General features: G+C 44.9%; 1 protein-coding gene across 1 annotated transcript in view; it reads left to right on the plus strand.

Annotated features, from left to right (window-relative positions):
- The first annotated feature begins 154 nt into the window (after window positions 1-154).
- The window catches only part of LOC111851296 (LHFPL tetraspan subfamily member 6 protein-like), a 38,564-nt gene continuing 15,321 nt past the window's right edge, over window positions 155-23,397 (plus strand). The window contains exons 1-3 of the mRNA XM_023826063.2: window positions 155-180; window positions 1,361-1,745; window positions 2,213-2,739. Coding sequence (XP_023681831.1) covers window positions 2,355-2,739 — 385 coding nt within the window. The 5' untranslated portion in view covers window positions 155-180; window positions 1,361-1,745; window positions 2,213-2,354. The remainder of the gene's footprint in view (window positions 181-1,360; window positions 1,746-2,212; window positions 2,740-23,397) is intronic.

A 23,397-nucleotide genomic window follows, 5' to 3' on the forward strand; every position in this document is an offset into this window, starting at 1 on the left:
CCACCGCGACCAGGGAGTTGTTTAAAGCATCAGTAGCCTATTATTATCGATCACTGATAATTTCTTTCATTTTTACGATTCATATAACGTCATCCGCGTGCAACTGTCAGTTAAACTACAGTGAAAGCATCAAGAAGTGATTGCGTCCGTTTTGAATGGGAGTTCCTAGAGAAACATTTGGTAGGCTATTATAACAAGGTTCCCATCGTGCTAATTAAGGGAGCCGTTTGAAGCCCCTGAATTATATAAATCAGTGACAATCTCTGTTATTCTTACGATTCGTAATATTCCGTCCGTGTTCAGTTGTCTAGTTAAACTCTCATGATACAGGCTACTCTCATAATTCTGGGTTGAAGGCGAGCCACCGAGTCCAAATAATATATTGAAATTAAGTGGATGGAATAAATTTGATTTTTTTAAATTTTCTGTAACAAATCAACGTTATGTATATAGGCCTAATGTATAGAAATACATAGATAGTTATTGAAAAGGCTGCTTTCGTCGTTTAAAAAGGTTAAAGGTATACTAGGCTAAATAAAATATAATAGGCCTATTTGTAGTAGAAAATTCTTTTATGTGATGCTTACGTGAAACAAGACGTTTTGGTAAATTAAAATGGAAGTGACAAAATAGTGGGAAATAGCTTTTATAATGTATTATCATAAAACAGGAAGACCATTTGATTTTTAATATCCACGTAGGTTTTGATGGTATTTGGGGGCGCCACAAGGTTAAAGCTCCACAGGGTTATTTCTCATATTAAGATGTGAATAATTCAAAGCCCATGTCTCGTCAGTTTATTACTGAACAATTTTACCACCTATTATACAATCCACATAGAGCAATAATTTCTGGCCCATATAAATAAATCATCAAATAAACCATTATTCATCGCAGGTTCGAGGATTATTAATCATGCGACAGGAAGGTTTTAAGAACGGTAAGAAAGTAACTTCCATGCAGTTCCACTTTCAAAGCAAATACTCCAAAAATGTTTTTCATTAACGATGCATTAATTTTGGCGAACGTTGAGGGTTTCTAAGGTGAAAACACGATTTACACGGTTAGGCTACATTTATTTCCCAGTCTACGTTCCCAGTACACAGGCAGTTCGATGTTTTAAAAATTATAGCCTACTACAACGGGAAATAAACGGAAATTACCTAAAAATTGCTGCTATTGGAGAAATTAGAATAAATGGAATAAAGTTGTATAGATTGCTTTCTGTGGTGGTGTATGTTCACATTTAAAGTGTGTTATTTGAATAGTAAATCATTGGTTCATGCAAATATTAAAATTAATTTCAAGTCTTCGCCAAATGATCCGCCTGCATGTTTTCGTGGGTGTGTCTCTATGCCAGTGAGGAGAGATACCGCGACCGCTAGTCCAGCCCAGTGGGTGGAGAGACTGGATGCAGGGTCCCCTCTTGATCCGACGGGCTCGCATGCTCAGGGCATCTTACTGTGGGCTGTCATCGCAGTAAGAAAACGCCTCGCAGACCGATCGCAATTAATTTTCCAGTATTCCTGTCCGATGAACCATAAGGGACGCCAAAGAGAACGCCTGACATTTCTTCGGATATATCGGTATCTTTTTCCTCGAATGGATCCATTATTACTTTAGATGGATTCCTGCAAAACTTTCTGTATATAATTTCAGTAGATCATTTTGCGATCTGAAAGTTTGTCGCGCTCCGTCTCCATTTAAACCAATGGGATAGCGTCCATCGCCATGTCTTGGAATATGTAAGTTTTGATATGTATAGGCTAATTTCATATTTACGTTTCCGTATAGTTTTCATAGACGTGTCTAACTCAGAAACGTTACGATCACAGTTGTCTATAGTATCTACAGCTGACTTGCATGGAATACCATTCCTGATATGCGTGAATGTTTCTCAGTTTAATTTTAATTTTTAATTTGCATCAGCTCGAGCATATTTAAATAGCTTCCGAAGAAAAAAATAAATAAATGAAATTCCTCAAACTTTATGTGGATACTTTGTTACTTTTGATATAACACTGTTTTATAGTCTACATTGTAGATTTTATTCTTTCACACATGCACAGCCTTAAGCTGTTTTTTAATGAGCATGATGATGTTAATTAGGTTGTTTGTTAATCTTTTGTACGCGGCTTGTTGTCTGCATTTGTCTGCTAACCTGTAACTCCTCACAATCCAGGTGACAGCGATTTGTCACTTGTCTTCGCAGGTTTCATCATACAGTAAACCTGAGAATGGATCTACCTTTCTAGCTACGTGGGCTTTAGATGTAAGACGTGCAGGAGATCGTTTTGATTAAGTGAAAGTTACGCTTCAGAATCGGCTCATCTTAACAAAGTTTGAGATCGGCGATGGCGTCCAGCCTGACTTCCGTCGGCATCGTATGGGCACTACTGTCCTTCGTGAGCGCCGTTGCTTCCTGCGTGGGCTTTTTCATGCCCTACTGGCTGCTGGGCTCGCAGATGGGCAAGCCGGTATCGTTCGGGACGTTCCGGCGCTGCTCGTACCCTGTGCGGGACGAAGAGCGGCAGGCGACGGTCATGCTGGAGCAGTGCGGGCGCTACGCTTCCTTCCAGGGCATCCCCAGCCTGGAGTGGCGTATCTGCACCGTGTTAACTGGGGTGGGCTGTGGCCTCCTGCTCCTCGTCGCCCTCACCGCCCTGATGGGCTGCTGCATCTCCGACCTCATCTCCTGCAGCATCGGTCGCGTGGCCGGGGGCATCCAGTTTGTGGGGGGTGAGTCCACTGCCAGGCAGTTATACTTTCTTCCAAATAGGTCTTCACTTCTCCCCTTAATCGTTTCGTTTTCCTTCTTAGTTTTAACGTCAGCCCGCAGGTGAACTGACTTACTTTTTATGTAATTAGAAAACGATAAAAAAAAAACATGAACAGAATAAATGTGAACACACCCTGTAATTTTGAAGGAGCAGAGCTGTGTTCCTCTACCTTATATGTATGTATCTCTACAGTATACAGTATGTTTAGATGATATAGGTACCTTATTAGTGTCTCCCACCTCACCCCCATGCTGTAGGAATTCCAGAGCCGCCCCCCCATCAGATTTTATCCACAAAAAGCTGCCTGGCTGTAGCAGAGAGCATTCTCTAAAGACTACCTCCTAACTCATCTTCTTCTGCCTGGCCCTCTCCCTTCACATTGACCTCTCTTCCCCAGGCAATGAGAGCAGCTTTGACGGGGTTGGGGGGGGGGCTTCCATTTATCTTCATTTGTTGGCCAATGTTTTCACCCCGGTGGTGCTGCAGGGCAAGCAGATTTGTGTAGTGCACAAAATTTCTGAGGGTTTTGGAGTCATGGTTTGTGCAGCAGAGGCTTATAAACTTTAGCTCCATGATCTGAGACTCCATGATTGGCCAGTCAGGGTAAGGAATTCTGGAACAGGAAGGAACTGTGTGTGAATGGCTGCACATGATGCTCTCTTGCTGCTGAGGTTTGCTTAAGACTCATATTTTGTTTTGATTACTAGGTCTGTTCTTTTTCTTGTATGTAACTGGTGTAACAAACAAGAGGGATGCCAGCATCAGCCTGCAGAAAACAGCAATTTTGCATAGTTATCTTTTTTGTTTTTGTTTACAACTGAGGAATTGTACATTATTGATTTCCAATTTCCAGTATGCAAACTGTGTAAAACTAAGTATGAGAGCAGTGTGCATTGTGTGTGTCGATTTATGCTACAGTTTGTAATGCACCCTACAGATTAACTAAGGAGCCAATGAGCAGCTGAGGAGGAAAAGTGATTATTTGGTGGCTGTTGAAAATGTTAGCAGACACTTTTATCCAAGTATACAGTTTGAGAAAGTATGGTGGGACAATCTATGGAATAGTTGGGGTTTAGAGTTTTGCTCAAGGGTGAAATCGTTCTGCCGACCGTGGGATTAGAACCAGCCACCTTCCAAGCAAGAATATAGCATCCTAGCTGGGCGAGCAACACACCGCTAAGGACAATGTGATCTTATTCTTGAATATATCTTCCGTGGTGCTTTTATATAAGTATTCATTTAAAAACACAGCCTGCCCTTCTACCCAGTACAAACGGCCTCGTCTTCGTACCACTTCAACAGATCAGGGAGAGAGAGGAAACTAGAAGGAGAGAGCCAAGAGAGGCAGAAAGTGCAGGAGGGGAGAGCTGCTGTCCTCAGGCATTGTGGCTCCTGCTTCCTCCATTGTCCCGCCGTAATGAAGAGCGTCTGGCTCACAGAGGCCCACGAACAAACGGGCTACCAGCGATGAAAGCCCTTCCCTGTTTCTGCCACTCTTTCACATCTCCCTCCCTCTTTTTCGGTAGATAATGAGTCAGCTTTCCCCTATTTCAGTTGGATACAATCGTTTGATTAAAAGGAATTGGTAATATGAGACCCCGACAGGAGCAGAAAGGAGGCCCCCTGGTGGTTCCTGTGACAACCACCAGCGGCAAGGTCAGGAACCACAGTATGGAGAATGTATCACTGGAGATGTCTTGTCAAGATGCCACTGCCGGTCCCTTAAAGATGGATTGGTGCATTCTAGTCTATTACTGCATAGATATTCCACTGCAGCGGTGGGGCTGAACTGGACATGTCCACTGGGGTTTGCCAGCATGGCATGTTAATGAGGCTGGCGATAAACTGGCGCATGTGCGCGACATTCAGGCAGGGGGCCCCGCTGAGCCGCAGCCGGATTCCCTCTCAGAGGCTCCGCCTTTCATCTCGGCAGAATTAGTTATAGCCGAGTTGCTGGAAAAGAGGAGGTTTTCAATTAGTGTTCTGATACTTAATTAAAATCGAGGGGGGGGGGGGGGGAGGGTGATCAGAGTGGGGGGTGGGAATCATATAAAGAACGAATCCTGCAGAGTGTGCAGAATGAATCCATGGATGTCATAAAATGCAGAAAAAGCAGGCCACTGGACATGTACAGGGTGTCTCACTGTGTGAAGTGCCAGAGAAGGTGCCGGAATGTCTGAGGGCAGATGAGGAATATTTATGCGAGACCCAATGTTCATGATGTGCATGCAGATTTGGCCATTTTTTATGTTTGTGTAACACTTAGACTATAGATACAAAATGAGCCTTTAATAAGTAAACAGGACTGCATCAATAATTCTGTGCCGTCTTCTTAATATTATTTTTGTCAAAATTCCCAGATGAAGCCCAAAAAAATGTAGCCTAGTGTTTAATGCTGCATTTTCTATATGTTTATTTTATGTTAAATCTTATATCCCTTCCACTTGGAAGTAGAAAAGCAGTAACAGAGATCGATGTATTGATGACATTAAGCTCCAAGCATTGTAATGCCTTTATTCAACCCATAATTGATTGTGCACTAGCAATGACAAACAGAAATATCAGTAACAGTTAAGATAAGAAGTATTTCCTATCTGAGCACAGATCTATGATAGAACTATATAGCATAGATCTAGAGTAGCTCAATTTTACCTCAAATGGTAACCTTCCTTCTCCTCCATTTATACTTGCTAAGGTTCCAGGGATTTTTCTTACCTGCTGTGTGCTTGGGAAAAAAATGGAGTCTATAATAATTTGTTTTGTGTTTTACTCAACATATAGCTCAAGTTTACCTCAAATATTAACCTTCCTTCACCTTCTGCCAAACAAAATGCCTCACACGTCCCATTAGAAGAGAATAATGATCTGGGAGATGAGTGGGCCAAGACGTGGTCCATCAGTTGATGTTTCTGCACATTTAGGTAGGGAAAAGAGGAGCTTGTGGTGGCAGACAGAGGGGGAGGCATATTTTGGCTCTGGTTTGGAAAGCAGAAGGAGGAACTGGACCGAAACAGCTTGGCAGGTAAAAGTCCCCTGCTGGACTCCTGTCTGGCACCGGTAAGGGAAGCGGCGGAGAGATGGAGACGGGGCTCTGGTGTCCTTCTATCCCATGATTCATCCTTGTGTTTCTTAAAGGGAAACAGCAAGTTGAAAATCCGGATCAGCTTTCGCTCACAACTGCGAGCCGTCACAGCAGTCAAAGCAAAGAGTCAAACAGATGTGGAGGCCAAAGCAGGTTCTGAGCGCTGGACAGACCTCCTCACACCAACACGGCGGGGCGTTGGGGCGTGTCCTGGACATCTGCCATTGATTTATGCATGTCTGTCATTATGGGATAGGCTGTCAAGGTCGCATTGCAACACGAGAGCCCAGCTGCTCGTTAAATAATCCACATCACCCGGCCGCTACGGGATTGCATGTCGTTGATCTTGATGTTGCAGCTAATGGGCTGCTGGACTCTTAGACCAGGGGCAGGAAGTGAGCCTGGTCACCATATAACCCAGCCTCCAGTGGACCAGTTCATACCAGTTACCCTTACAAGGTCATACTGGACAGCAGATACTTTAATTGCTTTACGTACCCTATAGACAGATATTAGAGGTTTTAGAACCATTAATACTTCAATATTAGTTTAAATACTAGAACTCGTGGCCATAGGTGGAAATTAGCGGGAGAACATTTTAAAATGAATTTGAGGAAGCACTTCTTTACACAGCGTGTAGTTAGAGTATGGAATAGTCTTCCTGCTAGTGTATTGGAAGCTAAAACCCTGGGTTCCTTTAAATCAGAGCTAGATAAGATTTTAACAACTATGAGCTATTAGTTGAGTTCTCCCCAAACGAGCTTGATGGGCCGAATGGCCTCCTCTCGTTTGTAAATTTCTTATGTTCTTATTACAGAAAGATCCTTAAATACCTGACTGTGGATAATAGCGAGTATGAGAAAGAGAAGCTTTCTGCAACCTCCCTTCACCTCTCACTTATTGATCTAGAAGTTTCCAGAGTCAGCAGTTGAAGCTTTAAAAGCTGACCTTGACCATGCCAGACCTGTTAATGTGTGTCGGCATGGAAAACCAGGATCTTACTGTCATCGGAAATACTTCACTACACCTTACTGCTTTGTTTTTGGCTCTATTTCAGTATTAAAAATGATGACAAGGTCACTGGTTTTAGATTTATTGTACAGTAGAGCATTTTTTTCACTCTAACGAATAATTAAAAAGTGTCTGTCATTCCAATTTGCCTGAAGCCTGGAAACACAGGGCACAGGGGACATACTGGATGGGAGACACGGTCCGTCACAGGGTACAGTCTGGGGGATTAGCCATGTCAGTTCATATTGTCGATTGGTTTGGGATTGCAGGTGGAGACGGAAATGTGTAAATGCCACACACTGAGTGCAGGCGGGTCGCTAACCCCCATCACTGAAGGTGTGAGATAACAGTCCTTCCCAGTCAGCCACACTTCTTTCTGAATCTTTTGTTTTTGTCACCCGCAAGTCTGAAGGGTATCCCTTTGTCAGTCATCATTTTTGCTGCCAGCATGAGTTTTGGATTGTATTTCACATTACAGCTAGTCAGAGCCGTTTCTCTTCCATAAAGAAAAACCGACACGACAGGGGAATCGGCAAAATGAGGTCCATTTGTACCGGAGAGCAATTTCATCAGACAGACTAATGTCCACATTAACATTTCCCATCGCATTTCAGCTGCTTTTTTTTCCCCCGCATCTGTTTAGTAATGAGATGCAAGATGAATGAGGCCCATCTGCGCAGATTTAAGGAGGAGGATAACAGAATGAAGCGTTTGTCTTGATGTGGGACAGATTTGTTCTCTGCCTGTTTTGATGCCTTACCTGAATGGAAAGTCTCTCAATCACCTGGGCATTGTGTTTTAGATAAAAGACACACTTTGCCTTATTAAGCATTTTAGTATGATTAGAGGTGCTGGAAATGACAATATGCCTTTATTGTCAGAGTTCTCTCCTGGTCTGTTTATCTCCATCTGTTTTTTCTGAGCCAGTGTCATCATCTGACTCCTGTGACTCTTTCTTTTCCTTCCTTTATTCACCTACATTTTCATTTGTTACTAAGGTTTCAGGGATTTTTTTAATACTTCACCTTCCCCTTTTTTCTTCATACTTTTCTCTCTTTGTCTCCACCGACGTTCCACCCGTCACCCTTTGGGTTTAGTGCTGAGGGATTGGCGGTATGGATTTGCTTGTGGAACCAGTAAAAACTCAGCCTGTTAGGATAAGAGTCTAGCTTCTTTCTGGATTTATCTGGCTGAGTAACTCAGCAGGGGAAGCCCAGGAAAGGTAAATCTCCAGCTTTCATGTTGTTTACACGCTCGTTAAATCAAGATCTAGTTTCTTGGAGCAAGTGGTATCTGTGGTAGGATAACCACCTACTCCATGCACTATTAGCTACTTCAGGTTTTACAAACTGCTTTAAACCTGAAAGGTTCCTTTGCTTGGCTACAGGAGTTCAGTTCTTTTTGTTTATTGACTGGTTTGTTTCCTTGATTGAAAGACTCATCCAGCTGTTTCACATTAGACACACATGCATGATTATAGGAGACTGACCAATCAGCACACAGCAAGAACTCAGCGCTTAAGTGAAATCCAGGTACTTTTAATTGAAATGGTTGAAATGGTAGTTTACAAACCCTATCCTCGTTCATATTGTCCCCCCCGACATGAATTACATGGTCCCCCTAATTTGGTGCCATTGTATACCTGTATAAATTAGACCAATGAGCAGCAGCCGTGTAAATTCCAGAAGCGAGTGACATGGGGAAGGGCAGATGTGAAGCTCTATGCCAGCCTTAACAAGCCCCCTCCTCCCCATTTGATCTACACCTTTGTTGCTGAACACAAAGGTCGCTCAGAAGTGGATCTTAAGGTGTCGCCGAGCATCTTCCTGCTGACTGGGCTGAGCTGTTTGCGGCAGACGCTGCTGAGCTCAAAGGCAGGTTCTCCCTCTGCCATCGGCGTGTGTTAGGGAGCGCCGTAAGAGGACGGCAAATGCACCTCGCGCTCTCAGCAGCGACCTCATACTGTCACAGCATCAAAGCAAGATTCTGTCATGCTTTTTTTTTAAACTTCTCCCCACGATTAGAGGAATTCATTGGGAAGTCAAAGCTGGCAGAAACGTTGAGTTTTGTGGGAGGCTCCTATTTAACTTGTTGGGTTAGTTTTATATGATCTATCTGTGGACGGAATTATGAGCAGGCTGGAGTGCTTGTTGAGATGGTGTTTTGGCTTCCTGTCAGCGTGGCTCTGCCCGCTGAGCTGTTTGCCAAACCTTAGCTATTTTTACAGCCCCCAGGATGCCCTGCTTACCCAAATAACAGCTCTGTGTCCTGCAAACGCTGAGTGATGTCAGCCTTTCCCGTGTCTCTGTCTGAAAGCAGACTGCATCGCTTCGGTGCGGTGGCGCTCTCTCTGTCCCTGTTAGTTTAAGTTAGGTCAGGATGGAGATTTAGGAAGTGGGCTTTATGCCCCAGGATGAAGCAGCTCAGCTACAAAAATGGCTGCTTCGTTTTTGCTTATTTATTTAGGCTTGAAGTGATCCAGAGCTTTACGAGTCCATAATGTTATGGCACTTCTCCACTGCCACCCAGAACTGAGGTGCACGGGAAAAACACGGGTTTTCCATTGTAAGATATCTGAGCCATACCCATGCTGACACGACTCTGCTTACTAGCAGGGATGAAAGCATGAGTAAACTGAACTGGTTGCATCACCACCATCTGATTGGTCGAAATGCAGACAGATACCAGTGATCGCGTCGATATGTATGGATTATCTGAAGGGAAAAAGGTATATTCTATATATTATTCATTATTAGTACCATCAGATATTGCAATGTATTGATGCATTCCCAATAACTGAAAACGTGAACATTTCCAAGCATCCGCTTTAAAAAGTATTATAGAACAGCTGAATAGAATGGATTCATAATGCTAATTTACACAAGCGAATGCTAATTCCGCTAGCGCTTCATGCTAACATAACACGGTGATCCTCGTAGGCGTGCTATTGGAAATAAGTGCATAGTAAATCATGATATACACCATGTCAATACTAAATAAGCGCCTCTTTGGTTTTATGTCACTGTCGCTCCCAGTAGTGCCTTTACCGAGTTGGAACCGCGCGGTAGCTAGTCTGTCTTCGCGCTTCGGCTCAGGTACGGCTTGGTTCCTGTATGCCAGAGGAAAAGTGCCGATAGACGTAGAGGCTTGCACGAGCCCCCCTGCCGGGAGCACTACAGCTGATGCTCACCGTGCAGCACATGCCCGTGGAAATCGCTAGAGCTCCTGCCATATTTGTGCAAATTCCGCTGTTGGCTTCTGCATCTCCATATTTGGCTTTGTTTTCTAATGGAGGGAGAACCAGCCACAGAGCCGCTTCCAAGATTTATTTATGACAAGCCGTTTTAAAACTTTGTTTTATGAGTCCCAGAAATTACTATGTATCCTGAGTATGTTTAAAAAGAAAGCTTCCAGTAATCATGTCACTAACAAAAAAAAGTTGCGAGCAAAGTTAAATCTTACTTGGGATTATTGCACCTCTATACTCATACAGTTCCTTATGTATTTTTCTAACATTACATTTATGTGTTATTCTGATGCATTATGGGTACTATTAGCATTTTATTCTGGACTACATTAGCAACTTATTTAGCAAACGTCTTTAGCGAAGCAAAATATAATTGAGAAAGCTGGGTAAGTCAGTCCCTGGAGCAGCTGAGGTTAAGGACTTTGCCTCATGATGAACTTCCTCTGCCAACCTCAGGATCTGAGCCAGCAACCTTTCAATCACAGGGGCAATGTACGGAGCCACTGAGCCACACACTGCCCCTCCGTTGTTCTCGCTGCTGAAATAACCACCAAATTCATCACATCCGTCCCCGGACTTCACACTGGCTGGCAGTAGGCATGCGAGGGAGGCAGAGGCTCTGATATGGGAAGCTGATTAGTCTCCTGTCCTTCAACTCACCTCTGCTCATGTTTCACATAATTACTGCTGAGCAGCCCCAGGACATCATGAAGGTCCCTGTCTAAGCATGATGGACAGCCAAATATTGTAAATAGTTCTGTGCCCATATTTTTCACGTAGATCATTGTTCGGTTGTTGCACACCTGTCAAGTTTCTAAATAACTCTCTGGACGTTTTGGCTCCAAAGCATCTCCTCGCCGACGGTTCCCTTCTACCCTCTTTCGCTTTGCCTCGTATTTCCTGTCTGCAAAAATATAAACCAAAAATATAAAACCTTACAGTGGTCTCCTGGGTCTCTGCCGATAATCTCAGAACTGCTTCTGTTTCACCTACTTTTCTTTTTTAAGAAATCCACTTCTTTTCCATTTCTGCTCTAGCCAGTGAGAGACAGGCGAGTTTAAAGATTTGGCTGTATTTCTGCTATAAGTGAATATCTGTTTCGGAGCCAAAGGCTGAAAGCGCAGCAAGATGGCCGCCCTCATGCACCTGACCAGGGGCCTGCACCGCTTAACAGGTTCTGGGTCGTTTTTAGGGCCTGGTGCTACCTGGAGAAGGTCTCTAGACTGGATTGAAAGTCGTTCTTACGCAAAGTGTTTGGGGCTGCTTGAGATTCTCTGTTTTTGTCTTCTATGAGCAGCTGACCTCCTCTCTTTGGGTTTGGCCCACACACACAGGGCAGCAGACGGTGTCTGCGTGTGCGGTTTCGGGTTCGGAGCAAACCGCCCCCCCCAACCGCCCCAGCTTGTCGAAAGCAGCTCAGTGAGGCACCGTGGGTAAACACCGGATAATCTCTCCGGGTCTCAGGCCCATAATTCGATAGCGCATGTTTGTGAAGGCTCTATTCCCTCACCCCAGAGGTGGAGGGGGGGAGTCTTTTATCACCCACAGCTGTGAGGGTTCTCAGTGTCAAGGTCAAGCCCAGTGGGAACGCGAGTTGACATGACAACAAGCTCGGGAGACTCAATTGTCGATCCAAAGTTGTCATCAATATTCTTACACGCCATTGATATTTATGACATAAACTTTATTGAACCCAGGGGGGAATTTTATACTTTTGTTTCGACATATATATCCATCCATCCATCCATCCATCTTCGGACTGCTTCTCCTGGTCTGGTAGCACATGGCCAGAGTACCGTCCTGCATGTGAGGTAAGTCCATTGCAGGTCTGCTCAGTGCTGCCAGCAGCTAGTTTAGGGACAGAACCCCAGACAGACCCAGGAAGCCCCAGGCACCTCGCTTCATTCCCTCTGCTGTTTTTTCTGTGTCTTTGTTGGGCTCTCCCTCGCTCAGCTAGCATGTTAGCGTGACCTTGACTAGTCCCCCTGCAGACAGTGACCGCCGCACTCACTGTGGAGACCCTCCCAGCCTGTACACGTCTCCAGCTTCATTCCAAGTCGCCTGATTTATGTGGCGCTGAAATGGTGAAATGCCACTGATTAATGCAGACAAGTAATAATATGATGGCATTAAGCACTGCTCTGACCTTTATTGTTCCCAGGGATTAGGATTCAGGCTGGATGTGCAATGATTTAGAAAGGAGCGCTGTCACTTTAAGGAAGAAGAACAAATTGAAAGCCATGCTGCTCAAAAGAATTTGACTGGCTTATTATTTCAAAATAAGAGACCCTGTCAAATTGCCTTAATGCTGACCCTTCGATTTGGAATTCTTCTCATTCTTTGAATTTCGAGGTCCATTCATGTGCTTTGTGAAACCTCAGAACTAAATGACAGGGTAATAATGTGAACTTATTCCACCGAATAAGAACAAAAGAATATGTGATACTGAGAAAAGTGCAGATTTTGTCACACACGTAACTCTGATTATAGATGCAAGACTAATAGTATATCAGAAAATGAAGGAAGAATAATTGAATTTATGCCTTTTATGAGCTATTTTCAAAACAGTGTCTGGTTTCTAATCTCTTTCCTTTATTTAAATGCATGCTTTTAGATTGTCAGACTTAATAACATTCTGCTGAATATCATTTCTGCTATAAATTGAAGCTTTTGTGCGCTTGACTTCACCTGTTTGCTATAATCCCCTCTAATGGTCTGTGTTCTGCTTTGTCTTTCTCCTATATTTCAGGAGAATTGGTAACTGTATTCAGGCATGGTGGTTCAGTGGGTAGCCTCACATCTCCAGCACTGAGGGTTCAGAGTTTGCAGGTTCTCCCCATGTCCTGTGGGTTTCCCTTTGGTACTCGGTTCCATCCAAAGACATGCAGTAAGGCTACTTGATTATGGCAAAAATCATAATCGTGATTATTTTGTTCAGTACTGAGATCACGATTAACATGTCAAGCCTTTCTTGAACTTTTACAAAAACTCATCTTTTTAACAGTGGATTTCCTTGAACTCTAAATAAAATTCAACTGAGAAACAAAGAAGAAGGGGCTGGAAAAGGCTGCCCTGGTTTATAGCACAAGACAAAACGGGAGCATCATCGCGAAATGGAATACGGCACAATAATCGTTTTACCTTGATTATCTTTTCTAATACTCGCTAAGGCAAAAATCATAATTAAAATTTAAATTTCATTAATTGCTCACCCCTAACATGCAGTTAGGCCAAATTTCTCGTAGTGTATGATTGTGTGTGTATGAACCCCACGATGGACTGGCATCCCGTCCTGGGTGTCCCCTGCCCTGTGGCCCACGATGGACTGGCAGCCCGTCCTGGGTGTCCCCTGCCCTGTGCCCTGTGATGGACTTGCATCCCGTCCTGGGTGTCCCCTGCCCTGTGGCCCACGATAGACTGGCATCCCGTCCTGGGTGTCCCCTGCCCTGTGCCCTGTGATGGACTGGCATCCCGTCCTGGGTGTCCCCTGCCCTGTGCCCTGTGATGGACTGGCATCCCGTCCTGGGTGTCCCCTGCCCTGTGCCCTGTGATGGACTGGCATCCCGTCCTGGGTGTCCCCTGCCCTGTGGCCCACGATGGACTGGCATCCCGTCCTGGGTGTCCCCTGCCCTGTGCCCTGTGATGGACTGGCATCCCGTCCTGGGTGTCCCCTGCCCTGTGGCCCACGATGGACTGGCATCCCGTCCTGGGTGTCCCCTGCCCTGTGCCCTGAGCTTTCTGGGATTGTCACCATGCCCCCCCCGCAACCCCACAACACTTTGAGGATTGATGGGTGGATACATGGATGATACCTGCATCTTTCTTTTGTTGGATATCAGTTGTTTGTCTTCCAGGTTTAGCCTGATGTGTCTGGCTCCCTGTTTCACTGGCGTTGCAGTGAAAAACAAACAGCTCACTGTGGCCTCAGCAGTGTATTTTAGGAACACTGCTGCAATTCTTTTCCTAGATATTTATGGGTTTTACAAAAACAGTTAAAAAAAAACCCCAAACATAATTAGAAGCTTATAGAATCTATTACCTTTGTCCTTATTTCAAGTATCTGATCTTGAAAGTGTTTCTGCTGTGTCTGTTTAAAAACCTTCAAGTTAGCTAACGGAGATGCAAACGAAATGCTGAAATCAAAACTACTTCCATTCAATCCTGACCAGCCTTGTGAGTCTTTTTTATTTTCAGCCATAAATTATGCAGATTGAGTTGACAGACTAAAGCAATATAACTAATAATAAATGCATGGAAGAATGAAACAGTCGGTTTAAACTTCGGAAAGTCAGACTTTGCGAAACCCTCAGTCTCTCCGGTTCGGACAATTAAATGAAAAAACAAAAACGATTAATATTCAGTGGTTCCTTACAACTTTCTGCTTAACTGGTTAAGATGCTGGTGAGATTAGCAAACCAAGATAAACACTTAACATGCATGTAACCTTCTTAGTACCCAGATCCTTGTTCTTGTTTGTTTTTTAACATGTAGAAAATATATACATTTACATTTATAGTTATTTTTGGACTCTTTTGTCCAAAGTGAGGCTTTTAGTACGAGCATATTGCTCTCCAGTTCAGTGTGTGGCTCAGTGAGCTAAGCTTCTAATCAGAAGGTTGCCAATTGAAGCCTGGACTTGGCACATCGGTGGCTCCTTGAGCAAGGCCCTTAATCCCCAGCTCCCTGGGTACTGCAACAGGTGGCTGCCATTTGTGGCCGGCCCCCTCTCACCTACAGAGAGCAAGTTCTGGAGGGCATGCAGAGACTTTCCCCATGGGGATCAATTAAGTATGGATTATTATTATTATTGTCAAGGAGTCAATTAGGCAGCTAGGTTGCAGCTAGTGCAGCTAGGCTGAGCTTCCAGTGAAGAACTACAACAAGTGCAAACATTTATGCAGTCCATACAAATCCAGAAGAAACATGTGCACATTGTGTTTCTGCTCTACAGGAAAGGCCATTTGCTCATGGGCAAAATATATCTGGCAACCTGCCCTCAACCTTGGAGAAGTCTTCTTGTAAACCCTGGACCCCTCCCCTTCTTCTGACCCCGCCCCTTCCCAAGCCCCCACCCCCTTCCCACCAAACCCAATCATGACCGCTTCTTTGACATTGACCACTCAACCAGCTCCGCTTCCTTCCAACATTCCCAACCTTCACATAATCCTATTTGTTACAAAGAAACAATGGAGGATGAACAAGTCGTTTTGATAGTTACTTGTTAGTCATTGGGAGGATCAATCGTGTCTATGTCTGTAATTCTTATTAAATCTGACCAGCAGATCGATCTTTCGTTTTCCCCCAAATAAAACACGATGTAATATTATCCCACTGATAAGCGCTGACAAGTTTCACTGCCAGCACCGGCGATATTAGACAGAAGTATGACCATATTGATCAATTTTTTCTATGCAGAAATATGGAGACCCAAGCAGCGAAGTGTATGAAACGATCCATTAAATTTAAGAGGAACAAAACCATTCATTGCATGAATCTTCAATGGACACAGCCTACAAAGGCTACGTGGGCCTTGTCTTTCGAAGGATATAGCCCCTGAATTTGGATACAGTCCTAGTCAAGACTAGGTACTGAAAAAGGGTTTCGGAACTGCCTCTGAGGTACTACATTTGGGTCACATTCCTCCAACGTGGTTCCAGAAAAAGGTTCTGCTTCCTGAAAAAAAGTTCCTGCTGTGTGAAAGCGCCCAGTACATTAACCACCCCTGTTGGAAAAAGGTCACCACAAGGATGAGCGCAGAAGCCGGAGAACTACTCCAGCTGCACAGTCTGCTTCTCCCTCTTAAATTTACCCTCATTCATCCATTATCTGCAGCCTCACCCTGAATATCCCAGCGCCAGCATCGATATGTAAGATGACACCGTAATGTGTTGCGTGAAACCCAAGACAAAGTAACCCACTAAGTGTAGTTTTCTTGTTTTTTTAAGTCATAAATCTATACTCTGTAAAATAAGTTGTTGCTGTTCCTTTGTTCCTCTTGTAAACTCGCAGGGCAAATGAAATGAGTACAACAAGGCATTGTTTATGATAAAGGTATCAAGAAATCAGCCCAGAGGTGAGGAAGGAAACCTTACCTTTCTGTTTCTTTGATATTCAGTGTTGCTCTGAAGCTCATTGTGTGTTTATGTTGTCAGTTGGCGGGGGCGGGGGGGGGGGCGTGTAGCAGTAACAGTATACTTCTGCCTTGGTTTCATGTATGTACCGTTTGGTTGTATGTATGTGTGCACAAGTTTAACGGCAGATCATATGTTTTCCCTGCACTGGAGGCAACCCTTCTGTTCCTTAGCAGGACAGTGATGTCATCAACAATGCCATTGTTCGGTAGTGTAACAGAAACACCAAACCAGGGCTAGTAATGCAGTTACAGCAGGACAGAAGATAACCTTTGGTAAGTTTTCGTTGCATCGATTCTGGGATCGTGTTACGTTGGATCTTGTCCCCTTTAGTGCTCATTGATATTCCCATAATCCACATCATTCCTGGGATGTCACTGTTTCGCCGTATCGGTTCAGCTTCTCCATCAGTCAGCGCCAGGTCTGTTAGGCTGTGAAGGTGTGATGAAAAACAAGGAGATACAAAAACAAAAGCGTGAAGGTTGGTCTCAATTACTGCTCAAAATAGATGGTAGGGCAGAAAATACCATCCAGGACATTTGCGGTATTGTCATCCAGTTCATAGCATTTTTAACATGGGCAGAAGGTAGTGAAGTAGCTAAGGGTGATACAGAAGGTTGCTGGTTCATGTCCAAGGAAGGGCCATGTTGTAGGTGACTTGAGTAGACCTGGATGTGAATCCTTAATATTTGATATATACTGGTGTGGGATAAGTTAGCATTAGCCAAACTGCATTTTGTAAATGAAGAAATGGGAATAGCAGACTATTATAGCTGCATTGCAGAACATTATTTAGGAGGATGTGGTCCACATCTCAGGCCACTGGGCACCTTTGAATCCAACCTCATTTTTGGACTCAAATATTTTAAGCAGTTTCAGGAAATTCGCCCACAGATTGGTCAAAGAGGAAGAAAGTGACTCATTTAACTCCAGGGTCATCTGAGCAATTCTGATGTTAATGTTTTTGTTTGAGTAATCCTGTTTGGGCCTTGGCAATAGCTGATTAATTTTCCCATGCCAATATGGCGATATGAATGTGAATTTTAATTTCTTGATTATAAAACAGACAAGTGAATAGGGAACGATGGAGAGTAAATCTCAACGTGTGGGAAGCAAACTCCCTTAAAGCAGTTTCTTAACTCGGTCCACGTTTTCACTCACTCCCAGCTCCACCAAAAACGCAGACTGTCTGGGGGTCCTTGTGGACTTACATTAGAAACACTACCTTAAAGATCTGCTTGGTTCTCTGGGAGTCAATATACTCCAGCAGCAACTCTAGATCCTACAATCCCAGCTGTGAGTGTAGGGGGCAACAGATGATAGAAAGCATATACAAAAAATCAATGCCCAGTCTTAAGCAGGCAGCATTGATACCCAAACACTCATAGCCCTTGGCTGTCCCTCTTTTCCTCTTGGCTTGTCATTCCAGTCCCCCAATCGCATCTCATGGCTTTCTCACAGGTGCTTGTGGAATCACCCATCACACTGTGTTCCTCCCACCTTGAAACCTGCGTCGAGACCGGCTCCTGCATGCGTTGTCTGTGACTGCACCCTTCAATTCAAGGGATGAACAATTAGATCTTTGTCAGATCATGGGGAGTTCATGTGTGACAATGTGTGCTTTGGGAGGGTGAACGGGGGGGTGATGCGCGACAGCCCCTTTCTTCTTCGTCTGATGACAGTGGCAAGGGAGATGCAGATCAGACATGGGCAGCGTCGTGGGGAGGAGACGTGACGCCTGACCTTTCCCTGTTAATAAATCAATAATCACCTCAGGTAATTAATCTTGATTAGCATAGTTATATAGCTAGCCGTAAGCAAACGACACCCCCATGACTTGGTTCGGCACCTTTCCAGATGGGTGTGGGGATGTTTTTATGAGAATTTTAGGGATGGGAGAGCAACCGTTCCCTCATCTCATTCCCGTCACCCTTCGTATATTTCATAAAAACGCAGGACATTGCTGTGTCTCTTTGCATATTCGTTCATCATCATTTAATGGGGACTTTGAACACATGACTCATTACATGAAGTGTAAATTAAATTAATAGAGGCAGAGGGTTAAATGTTATTAAGTGTTCATGGATCAAATGAGACCACGCCAATCCAGAGAGTGAGGTTACATCGGGGGGGGGCATTCCTGTTCGCTTTATTGTGTCCACCAGCTAGGAGGCGCAGAGTCTGTATGAGTCTCAATTATGATAGACTGGCTCAATCCCATGAAACCCATAGTATGACCTGTAAAGGAGCAGCCAAAAAAAACACAAACTGCATCCTAGAATAGGGGTAGCATAATATGTGGAGTGTGGTCTGCCTGGGGTGGGGCTGTCTTGGGTGGGGTACCGTCCTGGGGGCTGCCACGCCTCTGCCTCTAGCTCGCTCACGGCGCATTGGTGGGCCCGACCTGCCTTGGCTGACCAAACAACAGCTTTCCCCCAATCAATCTTCCTTTCGCTCCTACCTCTCCTCTCTTCTATCGCTACCTCACAATGTATCGCTTTAATCTTCCCCATCACACTAAAAGACAAACGGACACACACCCACACACAACACATGCCCGTCATTATGGGGAAAGTACAGTATGCAACCTCAACAGTCCACACATATACAGTATACTAAATAATAACACTTAATGGTTCTGTCATTGTATTTTTGAGTTGATTTCATTATTATTATTATTACTATTATTCTTTCTTCTGTTCTATCTTTCCTTTCCAACGATTTGCTGTCACCTTGTTATATGTTTTTTGACCCTTTAAATAAAAAAATGAACTAAATAGTAACAAAGGTGGAGCCAGTTGGGTGATGATGAATTTCACACCGCTAGATAACGCCTCCCCCAGCTCCTGCTTCCGCCACGTGGCGTTAATCGCCACCCCATGTTCTGACTCTGACTCTCGTCTTGCTGAGTCTCTGGGGGCTGTACAGCCATGGCCCACCCCGTCGATGTCCTTTGTTCCTGCACACTTTCTTAATGGATCGGCTGCTTTCTGGGAGCCGAATCTAGCTGTATTAGCATAGATAGAGATCAGAGATACCTGGGGTTTATTTCCATGGGGTGAGAGAGATGCAAGTGATAAGGTGGCCTCTCTGTTTCTGTCTCCTGTCTCATAGAAAGTCCCCCCCCCCCCCCCACTAGTCATGCAGTGTTCATTAGTCTGTTCCCTGGCCGCTAGCCACACACAGCATAGCAAGTAGATTTTGGAGACAGGTTGTCTGCTGGCTTGGTTTTCAGTTTAGCAAATTCCTTTTGCTTATTTTACACCTTGGTATCTCTAACAGACCTAATTCCCTGACAATGGCGCGTGAGGTTTTTGTTTGTGATACATGTTGCTACATTTGGCTGGACACAATTTTATCGCAAACATTTATGTATAGGTTCATTACATTTATTTAACAGGCACTTTTGTACAAAGTGATGTGTAACTCAGTATCAGGGATCAGAGTCAGCCAGCATCCCTGTAGCCATTGGGGTTTTACTCAGGGGCTACACAAGTAGTACAGCTCTCAGCTGGCCATGGGATTCAAACCAATGACCCTCTGACCATGGGCATAGATCCGTAACCCACTGCAGAGCAACATATTTTTAATGTCTTCCTGCTTGCTTATGTGTTATTTCCTGCAGATAAGACCAATGTCAAAAATGAGGGCAATTTATAGGGATTTTGCTGTTTGTTTACCTCACAAACTATAACTTCCTGCAGTAAAAAGCATACGAAGCGACTATATTCAACTACGTAAATAGAGAGTTGAGTACAAAGATTAGGAACCTTTATTATGCGCTGTACACCATCCCCAGCCAAAGGCAGCGCGGGACTCCGCGGATGGGGCAGGCCAGGCGCCATGCACACACTGCCAAGCTAAGGATTTGCCACGGATGCTGTAATGCCCTGGGTATCAATAAAGACGCAAAGGTTAGGGGAAATGCATTCTTTTCATTTGTTGCAGTTAAGTCTTATTTCAGTGCTTTTGCTCCTGTTTCTTAGTGTGGATTTAAAGAAGGTATTATTTTGAATAGCATTTCTGTCCACAAGACCTTTTGCTCTTTCCAATTTAACATGTAATTTTGTGCAGATTTATTCCTTGTTTTGGATATTTTTATATTGTACAAGCAGCAGTCCACTTTGCTATGCCAGGGATTCGACCAGCAAAGGATGTGATCATTTTAGAACAGTGCTAAATATATACATATATTTATGTGTGTGTGTATGTGTGTGCATGTGTGTGTGTGTGACAGAACTCTGACCAGAATCTGTTTTATAATTGTGTTTTCTGGGACACTATTGTGGGATTATTAAAATACGGATGGAAGGAGTATTGCAATTACAATTACAATTACACTTGATTAGCATTATAAGCAGAGTGTGTGTGACAGTATGCAGACAGCACATGGAGTGGCGTCCTTCAGGGACACACGTTTGCTGGGTTGGCCTCGGCTCTGCTGCGACATATGGGAGGATAATAAAAAGTGGGTGGAGCTGGGAATGTCTGCTAAATGCTCTAGCAGGTGAAGATGGCACCTCAGGTGGAGGGGGTGGGGCGTGTATCGGGGGGGGAGGGGGCTGATCTGAAGCATCTCCCGGCAGAAGGGGGTTTTTGCTTCCTGCACCGCCCCCCTAGTTCTGCAAGCGTCTGGCTCTGGCATGATCGAGAAGCTGCAGGAGTATCTGGTCTTGACGAGGTGCGGCTCTCCTGTTTGTCTGTAAAAGCAAACCCAGCTTCTGTCTCAAAGTGAGTAACAGTGAAGAGAGAAATCAGGTATTGTTCCAATACTCGGAGTATGTAGGTGATTTGTCCCAGTATTTTGAGTATATAGGTAATTTGTGTCAATATTAGCAATATACAGTCAACATGTCCAAATATTAGGAGTATATAGATATTCTGTGCCAATACTAGGAGTATATAGGTAATTTGTCCCAATAATAGGAGTATATTGGTATTTTGTCTCGTAGCAAGAGAGAGAGAGCAGCTGGTTTGACTAAAATAGAAAATTAGGTTGTAAATACAGTGGTTTTAAAAATGTAGCTGTTGAATAAATTAGCCATGCTCATGTATTCTGTGGGGGGGCATTCAAGGTCATTCGGACAAGTGTATTAGTGAGAATGACAATGATGTCCACTTCTGGAAAATGTCAATTTCTTGTCTGTCACCTATCAGAAGGTGAGCCTTGTGATTTAAAAGCCTTTGTCTGAATACTATGTAGAACCACAACCTTCCTTTTCTACATATTTATTTTTTTTATTTGTGAAATGAGAAATGAAGTTCAGCTTGACATCATCTTTGGTGGTGTGTGAAGGAATACACCACTTGTGTGTTAGCGGTTTTTCTCACCCACCAATCAGGATGTATGTCACAAACACATTAACATCGAATAAGAGGATGGGTTGCATGGGGATTGTGCTTCAGGAGCTGAGGGTAGGATTCACGCTCTTATCTTGAAATTGGCACTATATATTTTTTTTTCCTGCATGTGATCGCAGGCCATGGTGCTCAGTTAAGCCAGCAGAGTGGAAGGCCATAATGATATGTGTAATAAGGTAACTGGTTGGTGGGGAGATGCCTCCTATTCATCACCTGCCAGGGCTTGGACATTTGTCACCAGGCAATTAAGCGGCAATCAGTCACAGACACCAGGGCTGCTGGTTTCCCGCCACTCCTACCGCTCTGAAGCCTGCCGGTCCTGATCCGATGGCCGTACCACAAGCTACCACCACACGTCCCAATTGGACAGATTGAACAGTAGAATGACGAGCAGGCAGCTGATTGGCTGGCTCGCCGCTCGGCCAGGTTCAGGTGGGCGAGGGTGGAGGTGACGACGTCCTGTCAGGGCTGGGCGGTGGAACGGAATAAGCCGGTGACAGATACGCCCCCCACCCACACCACCCCACCCCCACCCCACCCGGCCCCCGGCCACCCTCAGCACTCTCCCATGCTGCCCGCAACGCCCCCGGCTTGGCCTTCCATATGGCCTCTAAGAGGAAGCCAGCACCTGAGTGGGGGGGGGGGGGAGAACCGCAGCCTGGCGAAGGGCAGTGATATAAACACAGGAGCCGCCTCCACTGAACAGAAGCTGCAGGCGCAGATGGGCCGCTCCAGTCCCCCAGCCCACATAGCTGGGGGCTCCGGAGGCTGAGAATCTGTGTCGCCTTTAAACCCTGCGGCAGAAGCCTTTCAAAGGGCCCGTGTGAGTCAGAAGCCAGAAATGGCTAAGAACAATAGTCTGTCTTTTAACCAGTGGGTGGTATGTAGCTGGGTGCGATCGGGTTCTCTGGCACCGGGAGGGCATAGGCTCACGTCAGATGGCTGGCAAATTTACCATGTGGCTGCTGGACCCTTAACCCCATTTGCTCAGGGACACTGACCCAGGCGGCGATAGCGTTACCAGGGTGCCACCCTTGGGTGGGCACTGGCTTATACAGTACGGGGCGGGCACCAGTGTTCCAATGACATGGGGGTGTTAGCTACAGTAAAAGCTGTTATTTTAATTTTGCAGTTCTGATGATTGGTTACATTTGGTCTGTCTCTGTTAGGTGGGCAGACCCTCTGTCTGGTTGGCCACAGCCTCCTTCCCTCATTGTCTCCTCATATTCCTTCTCTCTCTCCCGTTTATCCCCCCACCCAAACTGCGTACCAGTGGTACCCATGGCCTTCAGCCTCTGCATTGCCCCTGCTGTCCCCCCACCTCTCCCCTGGACCAAAGCCTCCCACTGTTTTGTCCCTCATCGATTCTCCTGTGCTGTTCCTGAAGCCCCTGGGGGGGCCCGATGTGTCTGCCCACACACAGGTGCACACCTGCCGGAGCATGTCTTCCTTTTCCTGTTTGTTCCGCATGTTGTTCCTTCTTCCAAAGGTCTCGGTATTTAGGTCACACAGGGAGCCCATATTCTGATATCTTCAATATCCACATATCCAGCACACAGGGAGCGGGTTAGGTTTCTGTGGCTGTGATCGCCGTGCTCAGCAGCGTCTCCACATTTCTGCACTAGCTGAATGGCAGATCCTGCGCTTCAACCTCAAGCTTTGCTCTCACCTCTGTGTGTATTTATGTGTTTTTAAAAAGAGGAGAGCGAGATCGGATATGTTGGGGAATAAAACACATTCCAATGTCCCTGTAAAAATAAAGCTTCATTTCGGTTCTGGGTGAGT

This window comes from Paramormyrops kingsleyae, chromosome 17 (assembly GCF_048594095.1).
Source record: "Paramormyrops kingsleyae isolate MSU_618 chromosome 17, PKINGS_0.4, whole genome shotgun sequence".
Classification (NCBI taxonomy): Eukaryota; Metazoa; Chordata; class Actinopteri; order Osteoglossiformes; family Mormyridae; genus Paramormyrops; species Paramormyrops kingsleyae.